Source organism: Chiloscyllium plagiosum, chromosome 11 (genome assembly GCF_004010195.1).
Source record: "Chiloscyllium plagiosum isolate BGI_BamShark_2017 chromosome 11, ASM401019v2, whole genome shotgun sequence".
NCBI lineage: Eukaryota > Metazoa > Chordata > Chondrichthyes > Orectolobiformes > Hemiscylliidae > Chiloscyllium > Chiloscyllium plagiosum.
Window position 1 is genome coordinate 42691513 of NC_057720.1, and position 25086 is coordinate 42716598.

Below are 25086 nucleotides of genomic sequence, written 5' to 3' on the forward strand. Positions count from 1 at the left end.
GCTTTTTCTAGGGTAGGTGGGACCTCTACAAGCAGGATGGTCTTCATCTGAACCAGAGGGGTACCAATATCCCGGGAGGGAAATTCGCTAAGGCTATTAGGGTGGGTTTAAACTAATCCAGCAGGGGAATGGGAACAAAATTGTAGTTTGAGTATAAAAAAGGTTGAGAGTAGGGAGGTCCGAAATCAAGTTTCAGGGATGCATGATGGCCCCGGCAAGCAAGACGTTGGTTTGAAGTGTGTCTACTTCAATGCCAGGAGCATCCAGAATAAGGTGGGTGAACTTGCAGCATGGGTGGGTACCTGGGACTTCGATGTTGTGGCCATTTCGGAGACATGGATAGAGCAGGGACAGGAATGGTTGTTGCAGGTTCCAGGATTTAGATGTTTCAGTAAGAACAGAGAAGATGGTAAAAGAAGGGGGGGGTGTGGCATTGTTGGTCAAGGACAGTATTACAGTTGCAGAAAGGATGTTTGGGGACTCGTCAACTCAGGTAGTATGGGCTGAGGTTAGAAACCGGAAAGGGGAGGTCACCCTGTTGGGAGTTTTCTATAGTTCTCTGAATAGTTCCAGAGATGTAGAGGAAAGGATAGCAAAGATGATTCTCAATTGGAGTGAGAGAGACAGGGTAGTTGTCATGGGGGGACTACACCTTTCCAAATATTGACTGGGAACACGATAGTACGAGTACTGTAGATGGGTCAGTTTTTGTCCAGTGTTTGCAGGAGGGCTTCCTGACACAGTATGTAAACAGGCCAACAAGGGGCGAAGCCACATTAGATTTGGTACTGGGTAATAAGCCCGGCCAGGTGTTAGACTTGGAAGTAGGTGAGCACTTTGGTGATAGCGATCATGATTCTGTTATGTTTACTTTAGTGATAGAAAGGGATAGGTGTATACCACTGGGCAAGAGTTACAGCTGGGGGAAAGGCAATTACGATGCGACTAGGCAAGATTTAGGAAGCATAGGATGGGGAAGGAAACTGCAGGGAATGGGCATATTAAGAATGTGGAGCTTATTCAAGGAAAAGCTCCTGTGTGTCCTAGATAAGTATGTACCTGTCAGGCAGGGAGGAAGCTATAGAGCACGGGAGCTGTGGTTTACGAAGGAAGTGGAATCGCTGGTCAAGAGGAAGAAAAAGGCTTATGTTAGGCTGAGGTGTGAAGGCTCAGTTAGGGTGTTTGAGGGTTACAAGGTAGCTAGGAAAGACCTAAAGAGAGAGCTCAGAAGAGCCAGGAGGAGACATGAGAAGTTGTTGGTGGATAGGATCAGGATAAGCCTTAAGGCTTTCTATAGGTGTTCAAGGAATAAACGAATGACGAGAGTAAGATTAGGGCCAATCAAGGATAATAGTGGGAAGCTTGTGTGGACTCAGGAGACAGGGGAAGCACTTAATGAATATTTTTCGACAGTATTCACTCAGAAAATGACAATGTTATTGAGGAGAATACTGAGATACAGGCTACTAGACTAGGTGGGATTAAGGGTCACAAGGAAGAGGTATTAGAAATCCTGCAGAGTGTGAAATTAGATAAGTCCCCTGGGCCGGATGGTATTTATCCAAAGATCCTCTGGGAAGCCAGGGAGGAGATTGCTGAGCCTTTGGCAGTGATCTTTAAATCATCATTGTCTACAGGAATATTGCCAGAAGACTGGAGGATAGCAAATGTGGTTCCCCTGTTCAAGAAGGGGAGTAGAGACAACCCAGGTAATTATAGACCAGTGAGCCTTACTTCAGTTGTTGGGAAAGTTTTGGAAAAAGTTCTCAGAGATAGGATTTATAATCATCTAGAAAAGAAAAATTTGATTAGGGATAGTCAGCACGATTTTGTGAAGGGTAGGTTGTGCCTCACAAACCTTATTGAGTTCTTTGAGAAGGTGACCAAACAGGTAGATGAGAGTAAACCGATTGATGTGGTGTATATGGATTTCAGCAAGGTGTTCGATAAGATTCCCCACAGTAGGCTATTGTACAAAATGCGGAAGAATGGGATTGTGGGAGATTTAGCAGTTTGGATCAGTAATTGGCTTGCTGAAAGAAGACAGAGGGTGGTGGTTGATGGGAAATGTTCATCCTGGAGTCCAGTTACCATCGTGTACCGCAAGGGTCAATGTTGGGTCCACTGCTGTTCGCCATTTTTATAAACGACCTGGATGAGGGCATAGAGGGGTGGGTTAGTAAATTTGCAGGCGACACTAAGGTCGGTGGAGTTGTGGATAGTGACGAGGAATGTTGGTTACAGAGAGACATAGATAAGCTGTAGAGCTGGGCCGAGAGGTGGCAAATGGAGTTTAATGCGGACAAGTGTGAGGTGATTCACTTTGGTCAGAGTAAAAGTACTGGGCTAATGGTAAGATCCTTGGTAGTGTCGATGAGCAAAGAGATCTTGGTGTCCAGTACACAGATCTTTGAAAGTTGCCACCCAGGTTGACAGGGTTGTTAAGAAGGCATTCAGTGTTTTAATTTTTATTAATAGAGGGATCGAGTTCCGGAACCATGAGGTTATGCTGCAGCTGTACAAAACTCTGGTGCGGCTGCACTTGGAGTATTGTGTACAGCTCTGGTCACTGCATTATAAGAAGGATGTGGAAGCTTTGGAAAGGGTGCAGAGGAGATTTACCAGGATGTTGCTTGGTATGGAGGGAAGGTCTTAGGAGGAAAATCTGAGGGACTTGAGGCTGTTTTCGTTAGAGAGAAGAAGGTTGAGAGGTGACTTAATAGAGACATATAAGATAATCAGAGGGTTAGATAGGGTGGACAGGGAGAGCCTTTTTCCAAGTATAGTGACGGTGAGCACGAGGGGGCATAGCTTTAAATTGAGGGGTGATAGCTATAGAACAGGCATCAGAGGTAGTTTCTTTACTCAGAGAGTAGCAAGGGTATGGAATGCTTTGCCTGCAATGGTAGTAATTTCACCAACTTTAAGTACATTTAAGTTGCCATTGGACAAGCATATGGACGTACATGGAATAGTGTAGGTTAAATGGGCTTCAGATTGGTATGACAGGTCGGCGCAACATTGAGGGTCGAAGGGCTTGTACTGCGCTGTAATGCTCTATATGTTCTATGAAATCCTACTTATTAACAGAGCAAAAATAAATTTAACACAATATGTTTAAAAAGTGTAAGAAAGCTGCTGTTACAGAAAGCTGCTTTGTCTGCAGCTGCCAACAGCGCATGTGCAGAACGGCATGAAGATCAGAGCTCAGATTGCGCATGCGCAGAATGGCGCAAAGACTTTCGCACTAACCGCACACATGCACAGAACAGCAGATAGACTTTGCGCGTGTGCAGAACGGCATGAAGACCAGCACCTACATCATGCACGCATGGACATTGGCGCCTGTGTGTAGTGGTAAGAACACTGGCTTGTGCGCGGAACAGCGCAGACATTTCGGCTCGCACATTGGTGCATGCACAGAGCAAAGTGCTCAACCTGATCCCCACTCAAATCATGCTATTGCCAACGAAGGTAAGCGTTGTCGAAAATACTGTTCCCAACTCTTCTTCAATGGTATATCCAAATTGCACTGCTGAAACATGCATTATCCCAGAACTATCTATTATTTATTAATGTAATAAACAGAATTTTTTTCTGGATGAAGCATCCCTTTCACAGATGTGTGATATTTTATGTGAATTGCATGATTTCAGATTCACCTACAATTTAGAACTCCCCCGAAGTCAAATCAAAGGATAGGTTTTAAATGCAAAATATAAAGTATTAATCATAATCCCAATTAATTAAAGGCATTAGGAGAATTTGGCATACTATACTGATGAGCGGAGCAAAGGCCTTTGAACAGTGGTAATGCTTGCACCATGTATAATTGAATGACCATGTATTGTAAAACCCCTATAACCATAGCATTTTCCAGACTAATCACCTTGGGTCCCTTTTACCACAGCTAGACAATCTTTTGGAGTTGAGGCTAAATGCATATGTCAAAATCAGTGAGAAACTCAAGAAAAGTATACAGTTTTGGATGCACAATAATTCAGTCTCCCATACGCACAATTGAAACAAACACCTCTTTTCCTCCCTCCATTATTCGTAATCTTTGGCTAAGTGTGTCATGTAACAAAACTGACTTTTTAAATTCAACGTAATTTATGTTAATCCCTTACTGATGAATCTGTTAGTTTTGCAGTAATATGTTTTTTATTCAATTATTTTTGAAGGCGATCCCTTTAAAGATGATCCATTTGGAAAAGTTGATATTGCAGGTAAGAAAAGTACTCCATGGTGTACTTAATCTGAAGTAGTTTCAGCAAGCTCTATTTGCATTAGAACATACCTAATTTCACCTCTGGACCTTTCACTTGGAGGCAATGATAGTACTTCGGAATGAGGAAACATCCATCATAAAGTGGAACTTTCAGCTGTAAAAACAGGCTTGGCGAATCAGGTGTACTGGGGGAGGGGTAATCCTACTACCGAGTGACATTACCAAGTCTTTTGTCCAACTTTGAGTTGTCAAACGTTTAAATTTTTTCAGCACTAAATTGCTGCGGTATGCCAACAATAAAAATTCTGATTCTAAGTTGCTGTATTGTTTTTTGTTCCTCCGGCCCAATTAACAACAACTCGTGTTAATACTTTCTTTAGCGTAGCAAATCTTCATTCCAGTTTGTGGGGTGTAAGGTAAAATATCAGACAGGAGGATTTTGTATAATAACATTGTAAATGCTGTCAAATTTATCTCCGTTCCTTAATCCTACGTGCGAGAATGAAACTTGCTCCTCACCCTTTTTATAAACAAATTGTTGATGATAACAAGGTGAAAATTTCCTGCTCTGACATTATTTGTATTGTCCCATTTTACACTTAACATTGGAAGCTTGTTTCTGAAGTGTTGATGCTGCAGCGGGTCTGTTACCTTTTTATTCAGATGTATGTGAGTCAGTTTTCTTTCATTTATTATCCTTTTAGCACACTTCATCTGCTGCAGGGAGTTTGTGTTCTGGAACTGTGAATGCCTTGAGCAGTGAAGTAGTATTATAACACTTCTAGAGAGACATATGTTTTGATCTCAGCTGAAGAGCAAGAGAGTGGAGATGTGGCAATGATTGTGAAGGAGCAAAGATGGCCTTTTAAATGATGTGCTCTTTCTTTCTTATTTGGGAGTTTAGGGACAGTTTTCGTGTTACTGATGATTATGTCTGCAGGAAGTGTCTTTGGTTGTGAATCCTATCAGATCACGTGGATCAGTTGGAGTGGCAGTTAGAGGCAATAAGGAATTTACAGGAGCTGGAGGTGTGGCGGATGGCCGTTATAGGAAGGGAGAAAACCCGCAGATGGGTAGATGGGTTAACTCCAGGAAAGATAGGATGGGTAGGCAGGTAGTGCAGGAGTCTACTGTGACTATCCTCATCTCCATGAAGTATGATGTTTTGGAAAGTGTATCAGGTGATGGACTCAGGAGAATGTAGCACAAACAGCCAGGTTTCTGGTATCGAGACAGGCTCGATTGAGGGGTACGATGGGTTACAAGTAATGGATTGTGCTAGGGGACTCTCTAGTCAGAGGCACAGACAGACATTTCTGTGGCTGGCAGCAAAAAATCAGAATTCCTCCCAGGATCCAGGATATTTCAGAGAGGGTGCAAAATGTTCTCAAAGGGGAGAGGAACTAGCAGGAGGTTGTTATGCACATTGGAACTAATGACATGGGAAGGGATAAGGATGAGATTCTGAAGGGAAAATATAGAAAGTTAGGCAGGAATTGAAAAAGGAGGTCCTCAAAGGTAGTAATATCTAGATTACTCACTGTGCTATGAGTTATTGAGGGTAGGAATAGGAGGATGGAGCCGATGAATGTGTGGCTGAGAAGCTGGTGCAGGGGAGAAGGGTTCACATTATTGGATCATTGGAATCTCGTCTGGGAGAGAAGTGACCTGTACAAGAAGGATGGATTGCTCCTAACTTGGAAGGACACTATTCTATTGGCAGGAGATTTGCTAGAGCTGCTCAGGAGGATTTAAACTAGTATGGTGGGGTCGGGGTTAGACGTTGGGGAAGCTCAGGAAAATAGTGCGGAAAGAGATGACACTGGGATTGGAACAGTTGGGAAAAGGAGCAAGTCAAATAGGGGAGACAGGGACAAAGTAGAGAACAAGGTAGGACTGATAAATTAAACTGCATTTATTTCAATGCAAGATGCCTAACAAGGAAAGCAGACAAACTCAGGGTGTGGTTAGGAACATGGGATTGGGATTTCATAGCACTTACAAGACGTAGCTCAGGGATTGACAGGACTGGCAGCTTAATGTTCGAGGATACAGCTTCTACAGGAAGGATAGAAAGGGGGACGAGAGAGGAGAGGGAGTGGTGTTTTTGTTAAGGGATAGCATTACAGCTGTACTTGAGGAGGATATTCCCAGAAATACATCCAGGGAAGTTATTTGAGTGGAACTGAGAAATCTGAAAGAGATGATCGCCTTATTGGGCCTGTACTAAAGACCACCCAACAGTCAGCAGGAAATTGAGAAACAAATTTATAAGGAGATCTCAGTTACCTGAAAGAATAATAGAGTGGTTATTGGTGGGGGATTTTAACTTTCCAAACATAGACTGGGACTGCCATAGTGGTAAGAATTTAGATGGAGAGGAATCTGTTAAGTGTGTACAAGAATATTTTCTGGTTCAGTATATGGATGTACCTACTAGAGCAGGTTCAAACTTGACCTACTCTTGGGAAATAAGGCAGGGCAGGTGACTGAGATGTCAATGGGGGAGCACTTTGGGGCCAGTGACCATAATTCTATTAATTTTGAAATCGTGATGGAAAAGGATAGACCACATCTAAAAGTTGAAATTCTAAATTGGAGTAAGGCCAATTTTGACAGTATTGGGCAAGAGCTTTCAAAAGCTGACTGGGGGCAGATTTTAGCAGGTAAAGGGATGGCTTGAAAATGGGAAGCCTTCAAAAGCGAGACCATGAGAGTCCAGAGACAGTATATTCCTGTTAGGGTGAAAGCAAGGCTGGTAGTGTCGGGTACGCTGGATGACTAGAGAAATTGAGGTTTTGGTTGAGAAAAAGATGGAAGCATATGTCAGGTATAGATGAGAGAGATTGAGTGAATCCTGGGCATATAAAAGCAGTAGGCGTATACTGAAGAGGGAAATCAGGAGAGCAAAAAGACGACATGAGATAGCTTTGGCAAATAGGGTTAAGGAGAATAAATATACTAAGGACAAAATTATAACCAGGGAGAGAATAGGGCCCCTCAAAGATCAGCAAGGTAGCCTGTGTGTGGAACCACATGAGATGGGAGAGATACTTAACCAGTGTTTTGCATGAGAGTTTACTGTGGAGAAGGACGTGGAAGATGTAGAATGTAGGGTAATAGATGGTGACAGCATGAAAAATTACTGAGGAGGTGGTACTGGATGTCTTACAAGTGGATAAATCCCCAGGACCTGATCAGGTGTAGTCTAGAACTCTGTGGGAAGCTAGAGAAGTGATTGCTGGGCTCTTTGCTGAGATATTTGTATCATCGATAGTTACAGATGAGATGCCGGAAGACTGGAATTTCGCTAACGTGTTACCACTATTTGAGTTGGTAAGGACAAGCCAGGGAACTATTGACCAGTGAGCCTGATATCGGTAGTGGGCAAGTTGTTGGAGGGAATCCTGAGGGACAGGATGTACATGTAATTGGAAAGGCAAGGACTGATTAGGGATAGTCAACATGGCTTTTTGCATGGGAAATCATGTCTCTCAAACGTGACTGAGTTTTTTGAAAATGTAAGGAAGAGGAATGATGAGGGTAGAGTAGTGGACATGATCTATATGGACTTCAGTAAGGTGTTTGACAAGGTTTCTCATGGTAGACTGGTGAGCAAGGTTTTATCTGATGGAAAATAGGAGAACTAGCCATTTGGATACAGAACTGGCTTGAAGGTAGAAGGCAGACTATGGTGTTAGATTGCTTTTCAGACTGGAGGCCTGTGACCAGTGGTATGCCACAAGGATTGGTGCTGGTTCCATGCTTTTTGTCATTTATATAAATGATTTGGATGTGAACATAGGAGGTATAGTTGGTAAGTTTGCAAATGGCACCAAAACTTGAGGTGTAGTGGGCAGTGAAGATTACTCAGAGTACAATGGGATCTTGATCAGATGAGCCAATGGGCTGAGGAGTGGCAGGTGGAGCTTAATTTCGATAAATATGAGGTCGGCATTTTGGAAAAGCACATCAAAGCAGGGTTTATACACTTAATGATAAAACTTTAGTGTAATTTCCCCTGAGGATGATGACATCGTGTCCCATGAGTACCAATGAATAACGACTTAAACATGAACATTTGTGGCTGTTAGTGGGGGCCAATTCTGTGTGTGTGGTGTAAGGCAAAAGGAGGGAAATAACAGCTAAGTCACATATGTGTCTAATGTCCTTGAGCAGATATACTGAAACAAAGTTGTAAACTGTCATTGGCTCATGATCCTGATCATGTTCCAAGGCTGATTTCAAAATTCTCACTTCTTAGCATGAGCATAAGCTTAGTTGTCATATTCCTTTTTAATATGGAATTCAGATAAAACCTACAATCTTCCTCAATTTTTATAACTTACTACAACATGAAATTTATATGTAAGATATTAACTGTTGTAGAATTATTTCGAAATGTATAAAGTTGACTTTTTACATTTGAAACAATTTACAGTTTGCTTTAATATTTCAATTGCAGTCTGACTTGGGTACTAATTACTCCTATTTCTGGTAGGCTTTCTCAGTTATGCTATTCAGTAGATAGTCTTGATTATGTGTGTCTTGTATTCAAAATCATTTATCTGTTAACATTTCTTGTTTGGGTTTTCTCTGAATCATTTGTACAATATTGTTGCAGATCCTTTTGGAGGAGACCCTTTTAAAGGCACTGATCCTTTTGCAGATGCTTCTAGTAACTTCTTTCAACAATCTTCAAATGATCCGTTTACATCTATTGAGTCTGATCCTTTTAGTACTACAGTAGCCAACAATAATGTGGGATCAGTAAGTACAGAAATCAGTTATGTACTTAATGGCACATACTGTTTTTCTAAAGATAAAGTATCTAAAAATGACTCTATGCAGATAGTGATGTATCGGAAAACGGTGAAAGGTTCACCGTTTTCATCTTGTGGCTTTTTCGAAAAAATTCCTAATCATAGCCAAGTCATTGTGGGGCCGAAGCTGCTCCGTGCCGAAGGAGTTAAGTTTTAGAAGAGATTACCCCCGTGTGTATCATGCCTGTTAGTGGTTAAGTACCATGGGAAGAGGACTAAGATCATTTCCAAATGATTGAGAAATTAATTACTTAATGCTAAGTAGTAGATTATTAATGACCATGTGGGTGTACTGCTGTGTCCTGGAAGGATTTCCACATAGCTGTATATGATGCTAAAACATAATGAATTATGCTGAACTGTTGTCCCAGAATGGATTCTTTGATATATAATAAAATTCAGTTATTAATGTGCTGAGTTAATAGAGTGTATCTTTGGTGTGAGACACAGTATTTTGATTGGTCTTAAAATTCCTGGTGCTAAAATTAGCTAAAGTTTCTGCACTTGATAATTATCCAATGAATAAGCTAGTAAAGGCAAATGTCTATGCATAACTTGAGAGGAATACACGTTTAACAGCTCATGTGGTCAAATAAGCTGCCGACAATTGATAAAGAATGATCATTTATGTAAGGTCATCAGAAAGATCATATATGACATACTTTCAGAATGTTTTTCAATAATTAATACAAGTTATCAGTGAATTCATTTCACTTTTGCCTCTGCATATTTTGCAGTTATTTTACTTGTTTTCTGATATTCTATTGTACATTTATTGCAACTGAAAGGGTGGGAACATAACTTATTGACAGTACCAAGGTATATCACTTTGAGTTCTGCACTTTGCCATGGAAGCAGATTTCTGGTAACTAGATTCTGATTATTGGTTTCCTCTCTAGATGCCCAAAATGAAAATAGCAACTTGTCTTGCAGTAAGTTTCAGGCATGAACCCACTTCTATCTATTTTGACCAATCAATCTCACCAAGTCACAAATGTAAGATTTGCAAAATCAAGTTGATGATTTTTAGGATTTCATTGTTGAGATTAATTCTTCAACTACAGTCAAAACGTTATTTCGGGTTTTTTTTATTTTTCTGGTCATAGTTTTGAACTTCAGATTAAAGTTGACAAAAGCAGCTTTGCTTTTATCGTGAGAACTTGAGATTGCATTCTGACTTTAATGAAATTCTGATCAATCAGAAAAGTCAGTGCAGAGCAAAACCAGATACCACAAGTCCAGTTGTATTCCAAAACAGTTAGAATAACCAGTTTTTTTCTAGAACATTGCACAGACACATGAACTGGCATTTTACTTCTGAATTCAAGTATGTGTCTGTATAAAACCAACGTATTTACATATATTTGATTTTAGATTGAAACTCTGAAAGCCAATGATCCATTTGCTCCTGGTGGTGGAACAGTCTCATCCACGAGTGAAACAGGTGAGAAAGTTAAACCTAACAGTGCAGATACAAATATCGGTTCTAAGCTATTAATATGGTTATAAATTCACAAACATACTCGTGCACACACAATAACAGATCTCTGCGTTGTTCACAAGCAGCCTCTTTAATACCATTTTGATGCTGTCATCATGAGTTTATTCTTTCTGGTCCTTCAATATCTCTCCAATTTCATCCTGCCTATTTCTCTCTCTCTTTCCCTGATGAAGTATTGTCCAACATGTTACATACCATCAGCTTGTAACTAATTGGCAATCTTGAAATGTCTATTTTGTATTTTTTTAACAAGTGAAAAAAGTGTTTGATTCCATTGGGGAGGTGATCTCTGTATATGTATTCTCATTGTACTTTCACATGGATGTATTGGCAAAATTGTAAACCAAAGAAAGTATGCATTTGAAATAAAAATGAAATGCTGGAGAAACTCAAACACTCAGTTCTGATAAAGGGTCACTGGACTTAAAATGTTAATTTTGTTTCTCCCTCGACCGATGCTGCCAAGCCTGCTGAATTTCTCCACCATTTTATTTTGTTTCATGTCTCAGCATCCACACTTCTTTATTTTAGTTTAGAATACGCAGGGCTTTTATTTTTTAAATCAATGTGTGGTTTGCTTCCTTAGTTGTTGCTAATTAGTTATCTGCAAAAATGATGTTCAATTAAAGAAATAAGACGACATCAACGTTTTATGACAAGAATACTAATCATTGTAGTGAGTTAGTCAATGAGACCAAAATTGCTCAAGCCCATCAGAAAGAATCCTCAAACAAGAACAGCTCAAAATGTTTCATGACCAGTGTGGTGAAGTTTAAAAAACAAGTTTACAGATGTATTCATAGAATAATCCAACACGCATCTAAACATACCATTTTGTCCTTGTTCATATTTTCCAACATCTTAATCTTTATTAAATGACTCCAGTCTTACAAAATGAATGGGTAGCTTGATCGAGTAAATGTGGTTCAATTATTTTAACTAGATTGGTTCGAAATGCCAGGGAGCAGGCTTACGAGTTAAACAAGCTGAGGGCTTTTGTGGTGTTGTGGTAATGTCCCTACTCCCCAACCAGAAGGTCTAGATTCAAGGCTCGCCTGCCTTAGAGGTGTGTCAACATGTCCACCTAAGTTGATTGATCTTTTTTTATTAGAGCTTTTGTGGCACAGTGCTCGGGTCAGAGAAGGCCAAGGTTCAAGTCCCACCGATTGAATCATAATATGTCTGAGCAAGGTCACTAAAAATATCTATGTATCTGCAGTCCCAGCAGGTTGGAAAACAGCAAATGTGACACCACTGTTTAAAAAAGGGGCTAGGCAAAAGATGGGGAATTATAGGCCAGTTAGCTTAATTTCTATAGCCGGGGAAATGCTTGAATCTACTGTCAAGGAAGAAATAGCAAGACATCGAGGTAGAAATTGTCCCATTGGGCAGAAGCAGTATGGGTTTGTGAAAAGCAGGTCATGCTTAACTAATCTACTGGAATTCTATGAAGACATTGCAAGCACTGTTGACAACGGGGACCCAGTCGATGTGGTGTATCTAGATTTTCAAAAGGCATTTGGCAAAATGCCAAACAAAAGATGCATGGCATTATGGGTAATGTGTTTGCATGGATATAGGATTGGTTAACTAAAGGAAGCAAAGAGTGGGAATAAATGAATGTTTTTCTAGTTGATGAATAAATGAATATTTTTCTAGTTGATGATTGGTGACTAGTGGTGTGCCTCAGGATCAGTGTTGGGACTGCAATTATTCATAATTTACAAGATGATTCGGAGTTGGGGGCTATGTGTCGGGTGTCAAAGTTTGAAGGTAACACTAAGATGAGTGATAGGGCAAAGTATGCAGAGGAGTTTTCCCTGGAGCGTTGGAGGCTGAGGGGTGACTTTTATAGAGGTTTAGAAAATTGAGGGGCATGGATAGGGTAAATAAGCGAAGTCTTTTCCCTGGAGTCGGGGAGTCCAGAACTAGAGGGCTTAGGTTTAGGGAAAGATATAAAAGAGACCTAAGGGGCAACTTTTTCACACAGAGGGTGGTACGTGTATGGAATGAGCTACCAGAGGAAGTGGTGGAGGCTGGTACAATTGCAACATTTAAGAGGCATTTGGATGGGAAAAAGAATATGAAGCGTTTGGAGGGATATGGGCTGGGTGTTGGCAGGTGGGACTCGATTGGGTTGGGATATCTGGTCGGCATGGACGGATTTGATCGAAGGATCTGCTTCCATGCTGTACATCTCTATGACTCTCTGACTGAAACTTGGCAGCAAGATATAGATAATGTGAGTGGGCAAAGGTCTGACCGATGGAGTATACTATTAATAAATGTGAAGTCATCTATTTTGATAGGAATAACAGTAAAAAGGACTTATTTGAATGGTAAAAAGTTGCAGCATGCTGCTGTGCAGAGGGATCTGGGTGTCCTTGTGCATGAATCATGGAAGTTAGGTCTTTAGGTGCAACAGGTAATTAAGAAGGCAAATGGAATTTTGTCCTTCACTGCTAAAGGGATTGAATTTAAAAGCAGAGAGGTTATGTTGCAATCATATAGGGTGCTGGTAGGCCACACCTGGAGTACTGTATACAGTTTTGGTCTCCTTAGTTGAGAAAGGATGTGCTGGCACGAGAGGAAGTTCACTCAGTTGATCCTGGAATTGAGGGTTGGCTTAAGAACAGAGACTGAGTGGACTGGAATTTATATTCAGTGGAATTTAGAAGAATGGGGGGGTGGTCTTAAAGAAACATTTTAAATTATGAAGGGAATAGATGAGAGAGGTAGAGGGGATGTTTTCATTGGCAGAAGAAACTAGGACAAGAGGACATAGACTCAAAATTAGAGGGAGCAGATTTAGGACTGAATTGAGAAGGAACTTCTTCACCCAGAGGTTTGTGAATCTATGGAATACCCTGCCCGATGAATTAGTTGAGGCTTCCTCAGTACATGTTTTTAAAGCTAAGATAGATACTTTTTTGAACAGTAAAGGAATTAAGGGTGATGGAGAGAGGGCAGGTAAATGGAGCTGAGGCCACAAAAAAATCAGCAGTGATCGTATTGAATGGCAGAGCGGGCTGGAAGGGCCAGATGGCCTACTCCTGCATCCAGTTCTTAGGTTCTAAGCAAAGACAGGATTGGGTCAGATAATAATACTTTTTTTGTGGCAAGATTGCCTACTTGTGTGCTAAGTGCTGATTCACTTAATTACTTCAATTGAAAGCTCGACTTGTTATTGGCTGGACCAAAGGTCAAAATCATTGTCATTGATGACCTGGTATGATTTTGGTTACCTAATGGGATTGGAAATAAATTTTCCAGATTGTTATCCCAAATATTTGACATGTTTTCTTTTTTTCCACAATAAATTGCGTAGCTCTGGTGAGTAGCAATTAACAATTGTACAATGCTCCGAAAGCTAGTGTGCTTCCAATTAAACCTGTTGGACTATAACCTGGTGTTGTGTGACTTTTAGCAATTGTACAAGACAGGCAAGATGAACCAGAGTATCTTTTCTTGTACACCATTTTATATGTTTCAGATCTTGGCAACACAGTGTGAAGTTTCATAATAAAGTGGCAGATCTTTAGATAAAAACATGTTTCCGATGTTGTATGTCATGTATTCCTGACTAAGTTGGGACATGTAAGACCATAAGATATAGGAGCAGAAGAAGGTCTTTTTTTGCCCAGCAGTCTGCTTTGCTGTTTAATCATAATTGATGTGTTTCTCAACCCCATTCTCCTGCCTTCACCCTGTCACCCTTGATCCCCTTACTAACTGAGAACCCATCTATCTCTGTCTTGAATACACTCTATGACTTGGCCTTAACGGCCTTCTGCAGAAATGAGTTCCACAGAGCAGTCACCTTCTGGCTGAAATATTCTTTCTTGTCTCCATCCTAAAGGGTCATCCCTTCACTCTGAGGCTGAACCCTCCACTTCTATTCTCTCCAACCAGTTGAAACATCTTCTCCACATCCACACTATCCAAGCCTCTCAATATTCTCTAAGTTTTCAACAGATCCTCCTCACCCTTCTAAACTACTTCGAGCACAGGTCCAGAGCCCTCAAGTGCCCTTCATATGACAAACTGTTCATCCCCTAACATCATGGGATGTTGTCTTATTTAGCAGCCTCCTGTGCAGCCCTTTATCCAAGGTCTTCTGAAAATCCAAATAGATAACATCCATTGGCTCTCTTTGTCTAACTTGCTCATTACCACCTGAAAAACTTTGAACAGATTTGTCAGATATGACCTCCTCCTCTTGAAGCTGTGCTCACTCAGTGCTCTTTTATCATGCACTTCCAAGAACTTTGCAATCTCATTCTTAATAATGGACTCTAAAATGTTAGCTCCAACCAAGATTTAGGCTAACCAGCCAGTAGTTTCCTTCCTTCTGCCTCCATCCCTTTTTAAACAGGAATGCCAAATTAGCCATTTTCCAGTCCTCTAGGATCCTCCCTGACTTCAGTGATTCCTGAAAGATCACCACCAATGCCTGTACAATCTCCAGTTATCTCCTTCAGAACTATAGGGTATAATCCAACTGGTCTTGGTGATTTGTGCCCCTTCAGACCTTTCAGCTTCCCCAGCACCTTGTCCTGAATGATGGCAACTAACTCACCTCTGCCCCTTGACTCCTGAAGTTCTGGTTTGCTGCTGGTGTCTTCCACTGTGAAAACTGATGCAAAGTACCTCTTCAGTTCCTCCACCATTTCTTTGTTCTCATTACCACTTCTCCAGCCTTATTTTCCTGCAGTCTAATGTCCACTCTGCCTCTCTCTGAAACCTTTAATATGTCAAAAAAAATCTTGCAATTCTCTTTTATTTTACTAGCTGGTTAGTCTCCTATTTCATTTTCTCCTCCATTTTTGTTTTTTTGGTTATCCTCTGCCTTTGTTTTAAAGGCTTGCTAATCCTCTGGTTTCCCAATAATCTTCACCACATTGTATTTTTTTTTATTTTGCTTTAATGCTGTCCTTGACTTGCCTTGTCAGCCATAGCTGTTTTGTCCTCCCAGTACATTTCTTCTTCCTTGGGATAAGTTTCTGCTCTGCCTCCTGAATTAATCCCAGAAACTTCTGCCTGTGCTGCTTCACTGTCTTCCCTGCTAGGCTATCTTTCCAGTCAATTCTGGCTAAGTCCTCCCTCATGTCTTTGCAGTCACCTTTTACTTAATTGTAATACTGTTACATCTCATTCCAGCTTCTCCCTTTCAGGACCATACCCCTCCCACTCCAAGTTCCTCTGCAGCCAAGATGAGAGATTCTGAGCTTTGACAGTACGCAGGCAATGTGACCTTTGGGACCACAACCACCATTCTCCACCCCCAAATCCCTGCTCTATCCTGCAGGGCGTAAGAATTTAAACCTGTTAAACAAGCTCAAGGGCTGAGGCTCCTTCAGCACTACCTCCTGGATCCATTTACCTGCCTTGTTCATAGTCACATCCCCCAGTCCCTAACCACTGACTGAATTTGAGGTAGTTAATTGAAGTGATGTGACTGTCTCCTGAAGCACAACGTTCAGGTTACTCTCTCCCCTGTGCTGATGTGTCGCAATGTTTGAAGCTCAGACTCCAGCACATTACCTCTGAGTTGGAGTTCCTCAAGCAACCACCACTTGCTACAGATATGGTCACAATGAACCACAATGGGGTCCTCCAGTTTCCACATTATGCAGGTACAATGCATTGCCTGGTCCTACGTCTCTTTTATTTAGAACATAAAACAGTACAGCACAGAACAGGCCCTTCAGCCCACAATGTTGTGCCAACCACTGATCCTCATGTATGCACCCTCAAATTTCTGTGACCATATGCATGTCCAGTAGTCTCTTAAATGTCCCCAATGACCTTGCTTCCACAACTGCTGCTGGCAACGTATTCCATGCTCTCACAACTCTTTGTGTAAAGAACCCGCCTCTGACATCCCCTCTATACTTTCCTCCAACCAGCTTAAAACTATGACCCCTCGTGTTAGTAATTTCTGCCCTGGGAAATAGTCTCTGGCTATCGACTCTATCTATGGCTTTCATTATCTTGTATACCTCAATTAGGTCCCCTCTCCTCCTCCTTTTCTCCAATGAAAAAAGTCCGAGCTCAGTTGACTGAGGGTGTAAGATAAGCCCTCCAGTCCAGGCAGCATCCTGGTAAACCTCCTCTGAACCTTCTCCAAAGCATCCACATCTTTCCTATAATAGGGCGACCAGAACTGGACACAGTATTCCAAGTGCGGTCTAACCAAAGTTTTCTCGAGCTGCAACAAGATCTCACGACTCTCTTAAACTCAATCCCCCTGTTAATGAAAGCCAAAACACCATATGCTTTCTTAACAACCCTGTCCACGTGGGTGGCCATTTTAAGGGATCTATGTACCTGCACACCAAGATCCCTCTGTTCCTCCACACTGCCAAGAATCCTATCCTTAATCATGTACTTAGCTTTCAAATTCAACATTCCAAAATGCATCACCTCGCATTTATGCAGGTTGAACTCCATCTGCCACCTCTCAGCCCATTTCTGCATCCTGTCAATGTCCCACTGCAGCCTACAACAGCCCTCTATACTGTCAACGACACCTCCAATCGTTGTGTTGTCTGCAAACTTGCTGACCCATCCTTCAATCCCCTCATCCAAGTCATTAATAAAAATTACAAACAGTAGAGGCCCAAGGACAGAGCCCTGTGGAACACCACTCACCACTGACTTCCAGGCAGAATATTTTCCTTCTACTACCACTCTCTGTCTTCTGTTGGGCAGCCAATTCTGTATCCAGACAGTTAAGTTCCCCTGTATCCCATTCCTCCTGACCTTCTGAATGAGCCTACCATGGGGAACCTTATCAAATGCCTTGCCGAAGTCCACATACACTACATCCACAGCTCGACCCTCATCAACTTTTCTAGTCACATCCTCAAAGAACTCGGTCAGGTTTGTGAGGCATGACCTGCCCCTCACAAAGCCGTGCTGACTGCATTTAATAAAGCCATGCTCTTCCAGATGGTCATAAATCCTATCACACAGAATCCTTTCTAACACCTTGCAGACGACAGACGTGAGACTTACTGGTCTGTAATTGCCGGGAATTTCCCTATTTCCTTTCTTGAAGTGAGGAATTACATTTGCCTCTCTCCAGTCTTCAGGTATGACTCCAGTGGAGAGCGAGGGTGCAAAGATCTTCGCAAGTGGCGAAGCAATTGCATTTCTCGTTTCCCAAAGCAGCCGAGGACAAATCTGGTCCGGGTCTGGCGACTTGTCAATCTTAATGTTTGACAAAATTTTCAGCACATGAGCTTCCTCTATCTCTATCCATTCCAGCATGCACACCTGCTCTTCAAAGGTTTCATTTACTACAAAGTTGGTTTCTTTCGTAAAGACAGAAGCAAAAAACTCATTTAGGGCTTCCCCTACCTCCTCAGACTCCACACACAAATTCCTTATGCTATCCCTGATCGGCCCTACTCTTTCTTTGACCATTCTCTTATTCCTCACATAAGTGTAAAATGCATTTGTGTTCTCCCTAATCCGTTCTGCCAAGCCTTTCTCGTGCCCCCTCCTGCCTCTCATCATACCATTTTTGAGCTCCTTCCTCGCCTGCCTGTAATCCTCTAGAGCTGAGCTTGACCTTAGCTTCCTCCACCTTATGTAAGCTACCTTTTTCCTTTTGACGAGAAGCTCCACCGCTCTTGTCACCCAAGGTTCCTTTATCTTACCATTTCTTGCCTGTCTCAGAGGGACATATTTATTCATCACTTGCAACAACTGTTCCTTAAACAGTCTCCACATGTCTATAGTGCCTTTACCATGGAACAATTGCTCCCAGTCCATGCTTCCTAACTCATGTCTAATCGCATCATAGTTTCCTCTTCCCCAATTAAATATCCTCCCATTTTGCCTAATTCTCTCCTTCTCCATAGTTATGTAGAATGTGAGGCAGTTGTGGTCACTATCACCAAAATGCTCTCCCACCACAAGATCTGATACCTGCCCCGGCTCGTTTCCGAGCACCAAGTCGAGAATGGCCTCTCCCCTCATTGGCCCGTCAATGTACTGAGTTAGGAAACCATTACAACAACCCTACTACGTCCACACTTTTCCAAAATCTGCCGACCTCTGCTTTCTTCCATCTCCCTGCTGCTATTGGGGGGCCTGTAGTAAACCCCTAACGAGGTGACTGCTCCCTTGCTGTTCCTAATTTCCACCCATACTGACTCGGAAGGCAGATCTTCCTCGACAATGGAAGCTTCTGTATCTGTGATACCCTCTCTGATTAGTAGTGCTACACCCCCTCCTCTTCTCTCCCCCCCCCCCCCCCCCATTCTTTTTAAATGCTCTAAACCCTGGAACATCCAACAACCATTCCTGCCCCTGAGGAACCCATGTCTCTGTTATGGCCACAACATCATAGTACCAGGTACTGATCCATGCTCTAAGTTCATCACTTTTATTCCTGATACTCCTTGCGTTAAAGCAAACACACTTTAACTGATCCCTTGGTTCCCTCCCACTAGCTGGTCTACCTCTTGCTATTGCATCATCTGCATCAACTCTCACCTCCAGTATACAGTTCAGGTTCCCACCCCCTGTCACACTAGTTTAAACCCTCTCGAACTACTCGAGCAAACCTTCCATCCAGGACATTGGTCCCCTTCCAGTTCAGATGCAACCCGTCCCACCTTCCCCAGAAGGCATCCCAATTATCTACAAACCTGAAGCCCTCCCTCCTACACCAGCTGCTCAGCCACGTGTTAAGCTGTGCCCACTCCCTGTTCCTCGCCTCGCTATCTCGTGGCTGTGGTCGTAAACTAGAGAACACTACTCTGTTTGTCCTGCTTTGCAGCTTCCATCCTCACTCCCTGAAATCACTTTTTATATCCTCGATCCTTTTCCTGGCTATATCATTAGTGCCAATATGTAACACGACTTCTGGCTGTTCGCCCTCCCCTTTTGGAACCTTAGACACCCGATCGGAGACGTCCCGGACCCTGGCACCAGGAAGGCAGCATACCTTCCGGGAATCCCGATCCTGACCACTAAATCTTCTGTTAATTCCCCTAACTATCGAGTCCCCTACCACGAGTACTTTTCTATTCTGCCCCCTTCCTTTCTTTGCCACAGTGTCAGGCTCAGTGCCAGAGAAATGACTGCTGTGGCTTTCCTCTGGTAGGTCATCCCCACCAGCAGTATCCAAAACGGTATACTTATTGCTGAGGGGAATGTCCACAGAGGATCTCTGCACTGTCTGTCTGTCCCCTTTCCTCCCTCTAACTGTAACCCATCTATCCTTGTCCTGAGCCTTAGGAGTGACCAACTCCCAGTAACTCCTCTCAATTACCTCCTCAGCCTCCCGAATGATCCGTAGTTCATCCAGCTCCAGCTCCAGTTCCCTAACACGGTTTTCAAAGAGCTGAAGTTGGGTGCACTCCCCGCAGATGTAGCCAGCGGAGATGTATGCCATGTCTCCCACCTGCCACATTCTGCAGGAGGAGCAAGCAACTGCCCTAGCATCCATACCCAATTTATTTGAACACCCACTCAGTACTAAAGTAGAAAGCTTAGTTCAAGTTGCTATAAAATTAATAACAAACTTATATTCAACAGAGGAAGTTTAGAATGAATCTTACCTTATTAACTAGGTTAGAGGAGGACGGGTGGGAAACACTACAGTTGTAGAGTCTCAGTTCTTTCTTCAATTTTTAAAGCAAATTTCGACTGGTCTTGTAATAATAATTTGTAATCTGTAGCCTGTACGTACTTACCCCATTTACCTTCAATCTTAAAGTAATGTACAATAGTCAAACTAACAGCTTTTACCAACCAGTGAATTTGTGGTTTTCCTGTGATGTCATTCTTCCTTTTACTGGGCCCTTGATACTTTCCTTAAATTTATCTTGTAAAAACAAGCAAAAAGCATCTCTTCCTTCTGTACCAAATTCCCACACTGCCTCCAAAGTCCCTGAGGTGTGTACAGTCCTCACTTGGGCAGTGTCTCACTCTGGATGTGATCTCTCCTTCCTGAACACGCGAAGCTTACTGATTATGCGCTTTCAACAGGCCTTCAGAACTGTGATGACAAACACTTAGTTTCACGAGTAATTAACACCTGTTAAAGCCCAATTCAGACTTCAGGTGATAACTCAATCAGCTGAGTCAGCTACCTTTTTATTAACATTTTATCTAGACTATTAATTTTTAAACTCTTAAAATAGAGAAAGAAGAGAGACTTTACCAATTGTATTCCCACACTACCTCCAAATTCCCAAACAATATGAAAACCGAAAGAACTGCGAATGCTGTAAATCAGAAACCAGAAAAGATCTAAGGAAGGGTCACCGGACCTGAAACGTTAACTTTGATTTCTCTTCACAGATGCTGCTAGACCTGCGGAGCTTTTCCATCAACTTCTGTTTTTGTCCCAGAACTATATACTCATTCGGGCTGTGTTGCACTCTGGATGTCATCTCTCCTCCTGATGGTACACAGCTTATTGTGACTGAACCAAGTTAAAACTGTTCATAACCTGTACATCCTCTGGCAGGAATTTCACCTTACATGGTCTCTAAAATGCAGGGACTCTCTTCCATTTTAGATTCTCACCAGCACAGCCTCTCTCTTCACTCCTTTTTAGCTCACCCTCTTGCTCGCTCTGTGCTACCTCCCATCACACCCCACTTCCACCACCATCCCAAATCTCAGTTCTAACTAATTGCGGAGTTTTCTCATCAAATAAGGCAAGGTGCCTCAACCCCTTAAACTACAGTGTTTCTGCTTCAAGCATGGACCCCTCTTAACAACTGAATGTGTGATTGCATACTTTATGAAAGCAAAGTACAATCAAAAGTTTACTGTTCCAATAAAATATCATTTAGGAGTCGACTTCAAAGTATAGGAAGTCCCCAGGTTGCAAACAGGTTCTGTTCCTGAGTTTATTTGTCAGTCGAACTTCATGCAAATTGGAACACAATGCAGGACAATATAAAGCAGCCCCTTCTAAGAACAGGAAATGATCATATGTTGGATATTGAAAGTGATACTACTTTTTGGGCACATCTTTCCATGTATGAGCATTCATGAGTTGCATATTCGTAAGTAGGGGACCTCACATAACTAATGCACAAGACTATGAAATTTGCATGTAAAATAAAGACCTTGCATTTGCATAGTTTCTTTGACAACTTGACCAATGTTTGAAAACCGTTTACAGCCAGTACTTTTGAAGCATAGTCACTGTTGCAGAAAACGTGGAGCTGGCTTGAGCTCAGCAGGATCATGGTTAGAGAGACAGTTAGAGGCAATGAGGAATTTACAAGAGCAAAGGGATGTGATGGATGGCAGTTATAGGAAGGGGGGCAAGTCTCAGATACAGTCACATAGATGGGTTAACTCGAGAAAAGGTAAGGGGGTAGGCAGGTAGTGCAGGGGTCTTCTATGGCTGTCCCCATTTCAAACAAGTATGCTGTTTTGGAAAATGTAGGGGGCAATGGATTCTCCGGGGAATGTAGCACGAACAGCCAAGTTTCTGGTATTGAGACTGGCTCTAATGTAATGAAAGGTACGTCGGGTTCCAAGAGATTGTTTGTGTTAGGGGACTCTCTAGTCCGAGGTACAGACAGACATTTCTGTGGCCAGCAGCGAAAAATCAGAATGGTATGTTGCATCCCTGGTGCCAGGATCAAGCATGTCTTAGAGAGGGTGCAGAATGTTCTCAAGGGGGAGAGGGGTCAGCAAGAAGTCATTGTCCACATTGGAACTAACGACATAGGAAGGGAAAAGGTTGAGATTCTGAAGGGAGATTACAGAGAGTCTGGCAGGAATTTAAAAAGGAGATCCTTGAGAGTAGTAATATCTGGGTTACTCCCGGTGCTACGAGCTAGTGAGGGCAGGAATAGGAGGATAGGGCAGATGAATGCATGGCTGAGGAGCTGATGTATGGGAGAAGGATTCACATTTTTGGGTCATTGGAACCTCTTTTGGGGTAGAAGTGACCTGTACAAGAGGGACGGATTGCACCTAAATTGGAAGGCGACTAATACACTGGCAAGGAGATTTGCTAGAATTGCTCGGGAGCATTTAAACTATTAAGGTGAGGGGGTGGACCCAGGAGATAGTGAGGAAAGAGATCAAGCTGAGACTGGTTCAGTTGAGAACAGAAGCGAGTTAGTCAGGGCAGACAGGGACAAAGCAGAGAACAAGGTAGGACTGATAAATTAAATTACATTTATTTCAATGCAAGAAGCCTAACGGGAAAGGCACATGAACTCGGGGCATGGTTAGGAACATGGGACTGGGATATCATAGCAATTATGGAAACATGGCTCAGGGATGGACAGGACTGGCAGCTTAATGTTCCAGGATACAAATGCTACAGGAAAGATAGAAAGGGAGGCAAGAGAGGAGGGGGAGTGATGTTTTTGATAAGGGATAACGTTACAGCTGTACTGAGGGAGGATATTCTCGGAAATATATCTAGGGAAGTTATTTGGGTGGAACTGAGAAATAAGAAAGGGATGATCACCTTACTGGGATTGTATTATAGACCCCCGAATAATCAGAGGGAAATTGGGAAACAAATTTGTAAGTAGATCTCAGTTACCTTTAAGAATAATAGGGTGGTTATGATAGGGGATTTTAACTTAGACCGGGTCTGCAATAGTGTTAAGGGTTTAGATGGAGAGGAATTTCTCAAGTGTGTACAAGAAAATGTTCTGTTTCAGTATGTGGGTGTACCTACTAGAGAAGGTGCAAAACTTGACCTACTCTTGGGAAATAAGGCAGGGCCAAAAGGGGCCATGAGATATCTTTGGCAAATAGAATTAAGGAGAATGCAAAGGGTTTTTACAAAAACATTAAGGACAAAAATGTCTAAACCAGTGAGCCTTACTTCTGTTGTAGGAAAGGTTTTGGAAAGGATTATAAGAGATAAGATTTATAATCACCTAACAAGCAACAATTTGATTTCAGATAGTCAACATGGTTTCGTCAAGGGCAGGTTGCACAAACCTCATTGAGTTTTTTGAGAACATGATCAAGCATGTAGATGAGGGTAGGGCAATTGACGTGGTATACATGGACTTCAGTAAAGCCTTTGAAAGGGTTCCACATGGTAGGCTAATGGAGAAAATGCAGAGGCATGGAATTGAGAGTGATTTAGCAGTTTGGATTAGAAACTGGCTTTCTGTAAGAAGGCAGTGAGTGGTGGTTGATGGAAAATATTCAGTCTGGAGTCCAGTTACTAGTGGTGTGCCACAAGGATCTGTTTTGGGACTACTGTTGTTTGTCATTTTTATAAATGACTTAGACGCAGGCATGGGTGGATGGATTAGTAAATTTGCAGACGTCACTGAAGTTGGTGGAGTAGTGGACAGTTTGGAAGAATGTTACAGGTTGCAGGGGGACTTGGATAAACTGCACAATTGGGCTGAGAGGTGGCAAATGGAGTTCAAGGCAGCTAAATGTGAGGTGATGCACTTTGGGAAGAATAACAGGAAGGCAGAGTACTGGGTCAATGGAAAGATTATTTGTAGTGTGGATGTGCAGAGGGATCTTAGAGTCCATGTGTATAGATCCCTGAAAGTTGCCACCCAGGTGGATAGTGCTGTGAAGAAGGCATACGGTGGTAGAGGGATTGAGTTCTGGAACTGCAATATCATGCTGCAACTATACAAAATGGTAGTGTGGCCACACTTGGAATATTGTGTATAGTTCAGGTTGCCCCATTACAGGAAGGATGTGGAAACATTGGAAAAGGTGCAGAGGAGATTTACCAGGATGTTGCCTGGTCTTGAGGGAAGGTATTATTATGAGGAAAGGCTGAGAGACTTGGGTCTGTTCTCATTGGAAAGAAGAAGAAGGCTAAGGGGGATTTGATAGAGAATACAAGATGATCAGAGGATTAGACAGGGTAGACAGTGAAGTACTTTTTCCTGGGATGATGACGTCAGCTTGTACGAGAGGGCATAACTACAAATTGAGGGGTGATAGATTTAAGACAGATGTCAGAGGAAAGTTCTTTACGCAGAGAATGGTATGGGCGTGGAATGCCAAAAGGAGACATGAGATATCTTTGGCAAATAGAATTAAGGAGAATGCAAATGTAGTCAATTCAGCCGCATTAGGGAGATTTAAACAATCCTTAGATAAGCACATCGATGATTTTGGGATAGTGTAGGGGGACGAGCTGAGAATAATTCACAGGTCGGTGCAACATCGAGGGCTGAAGGGCCTGTTCTGCGCTGTAGTGTTGTATGTTCTAAAAGGGTAACTAGGGAGAGAATAGGGCCCCATAAAGATCAGCAAGGCAGCCTTTGTGAGGAGCCGCAGAAGATGGGGGAGATACTAAACATATATTTTGCATGAGGATTTACTGTGGAAAAGAACATGGAAGCTATAGAATGTAAGGAAATAGATGGTGACACTTTGTAAAATGTCCATATTATAGAGGAGGAAGTGCTGGATGTCTTGAAATGCATAAAAGTGGATAGGTCCCTAGGACCTGATCAGGTGTACCCGAGAACTCTGTGGGAAGCTAGGGAAGTGATTGCTGGGTCTCTTGCTGAGATATTTGTATCATCGATAGT

General features: G+C 42.3%; 1 protein-coding gene across 4 annotated transcripts in view; it reads left to right on the forward strand.

The window, feature by feature from the left end:
* The window catches only part of eps15 (epidermal growth factor receptor pathway substrate 15), a 169926-nt gene that overhangs the window by 132423 nt on the left and 12417 nt on the right, over positions 1-25086 (forward strand). For all 4 annotated transcript variants that reach the window (XM_043699211.1, XM_043699212.1, XM_043699213.1 and 1 more), the window contains 3 exons: positions 4185-4229; positions 8856-9001; positions 10429-10498. In XM_043699211.1, coding sequence (XP_043555146.1) covers positions 4185-4229; positions 8856-9001; positions 10429-10498 — 261 coding nt within the window. The remainder of the gene's footprint in view (positions 1-4184; positions 4230-8855; positions 9002-10428; positions 10499-25086) is intronic.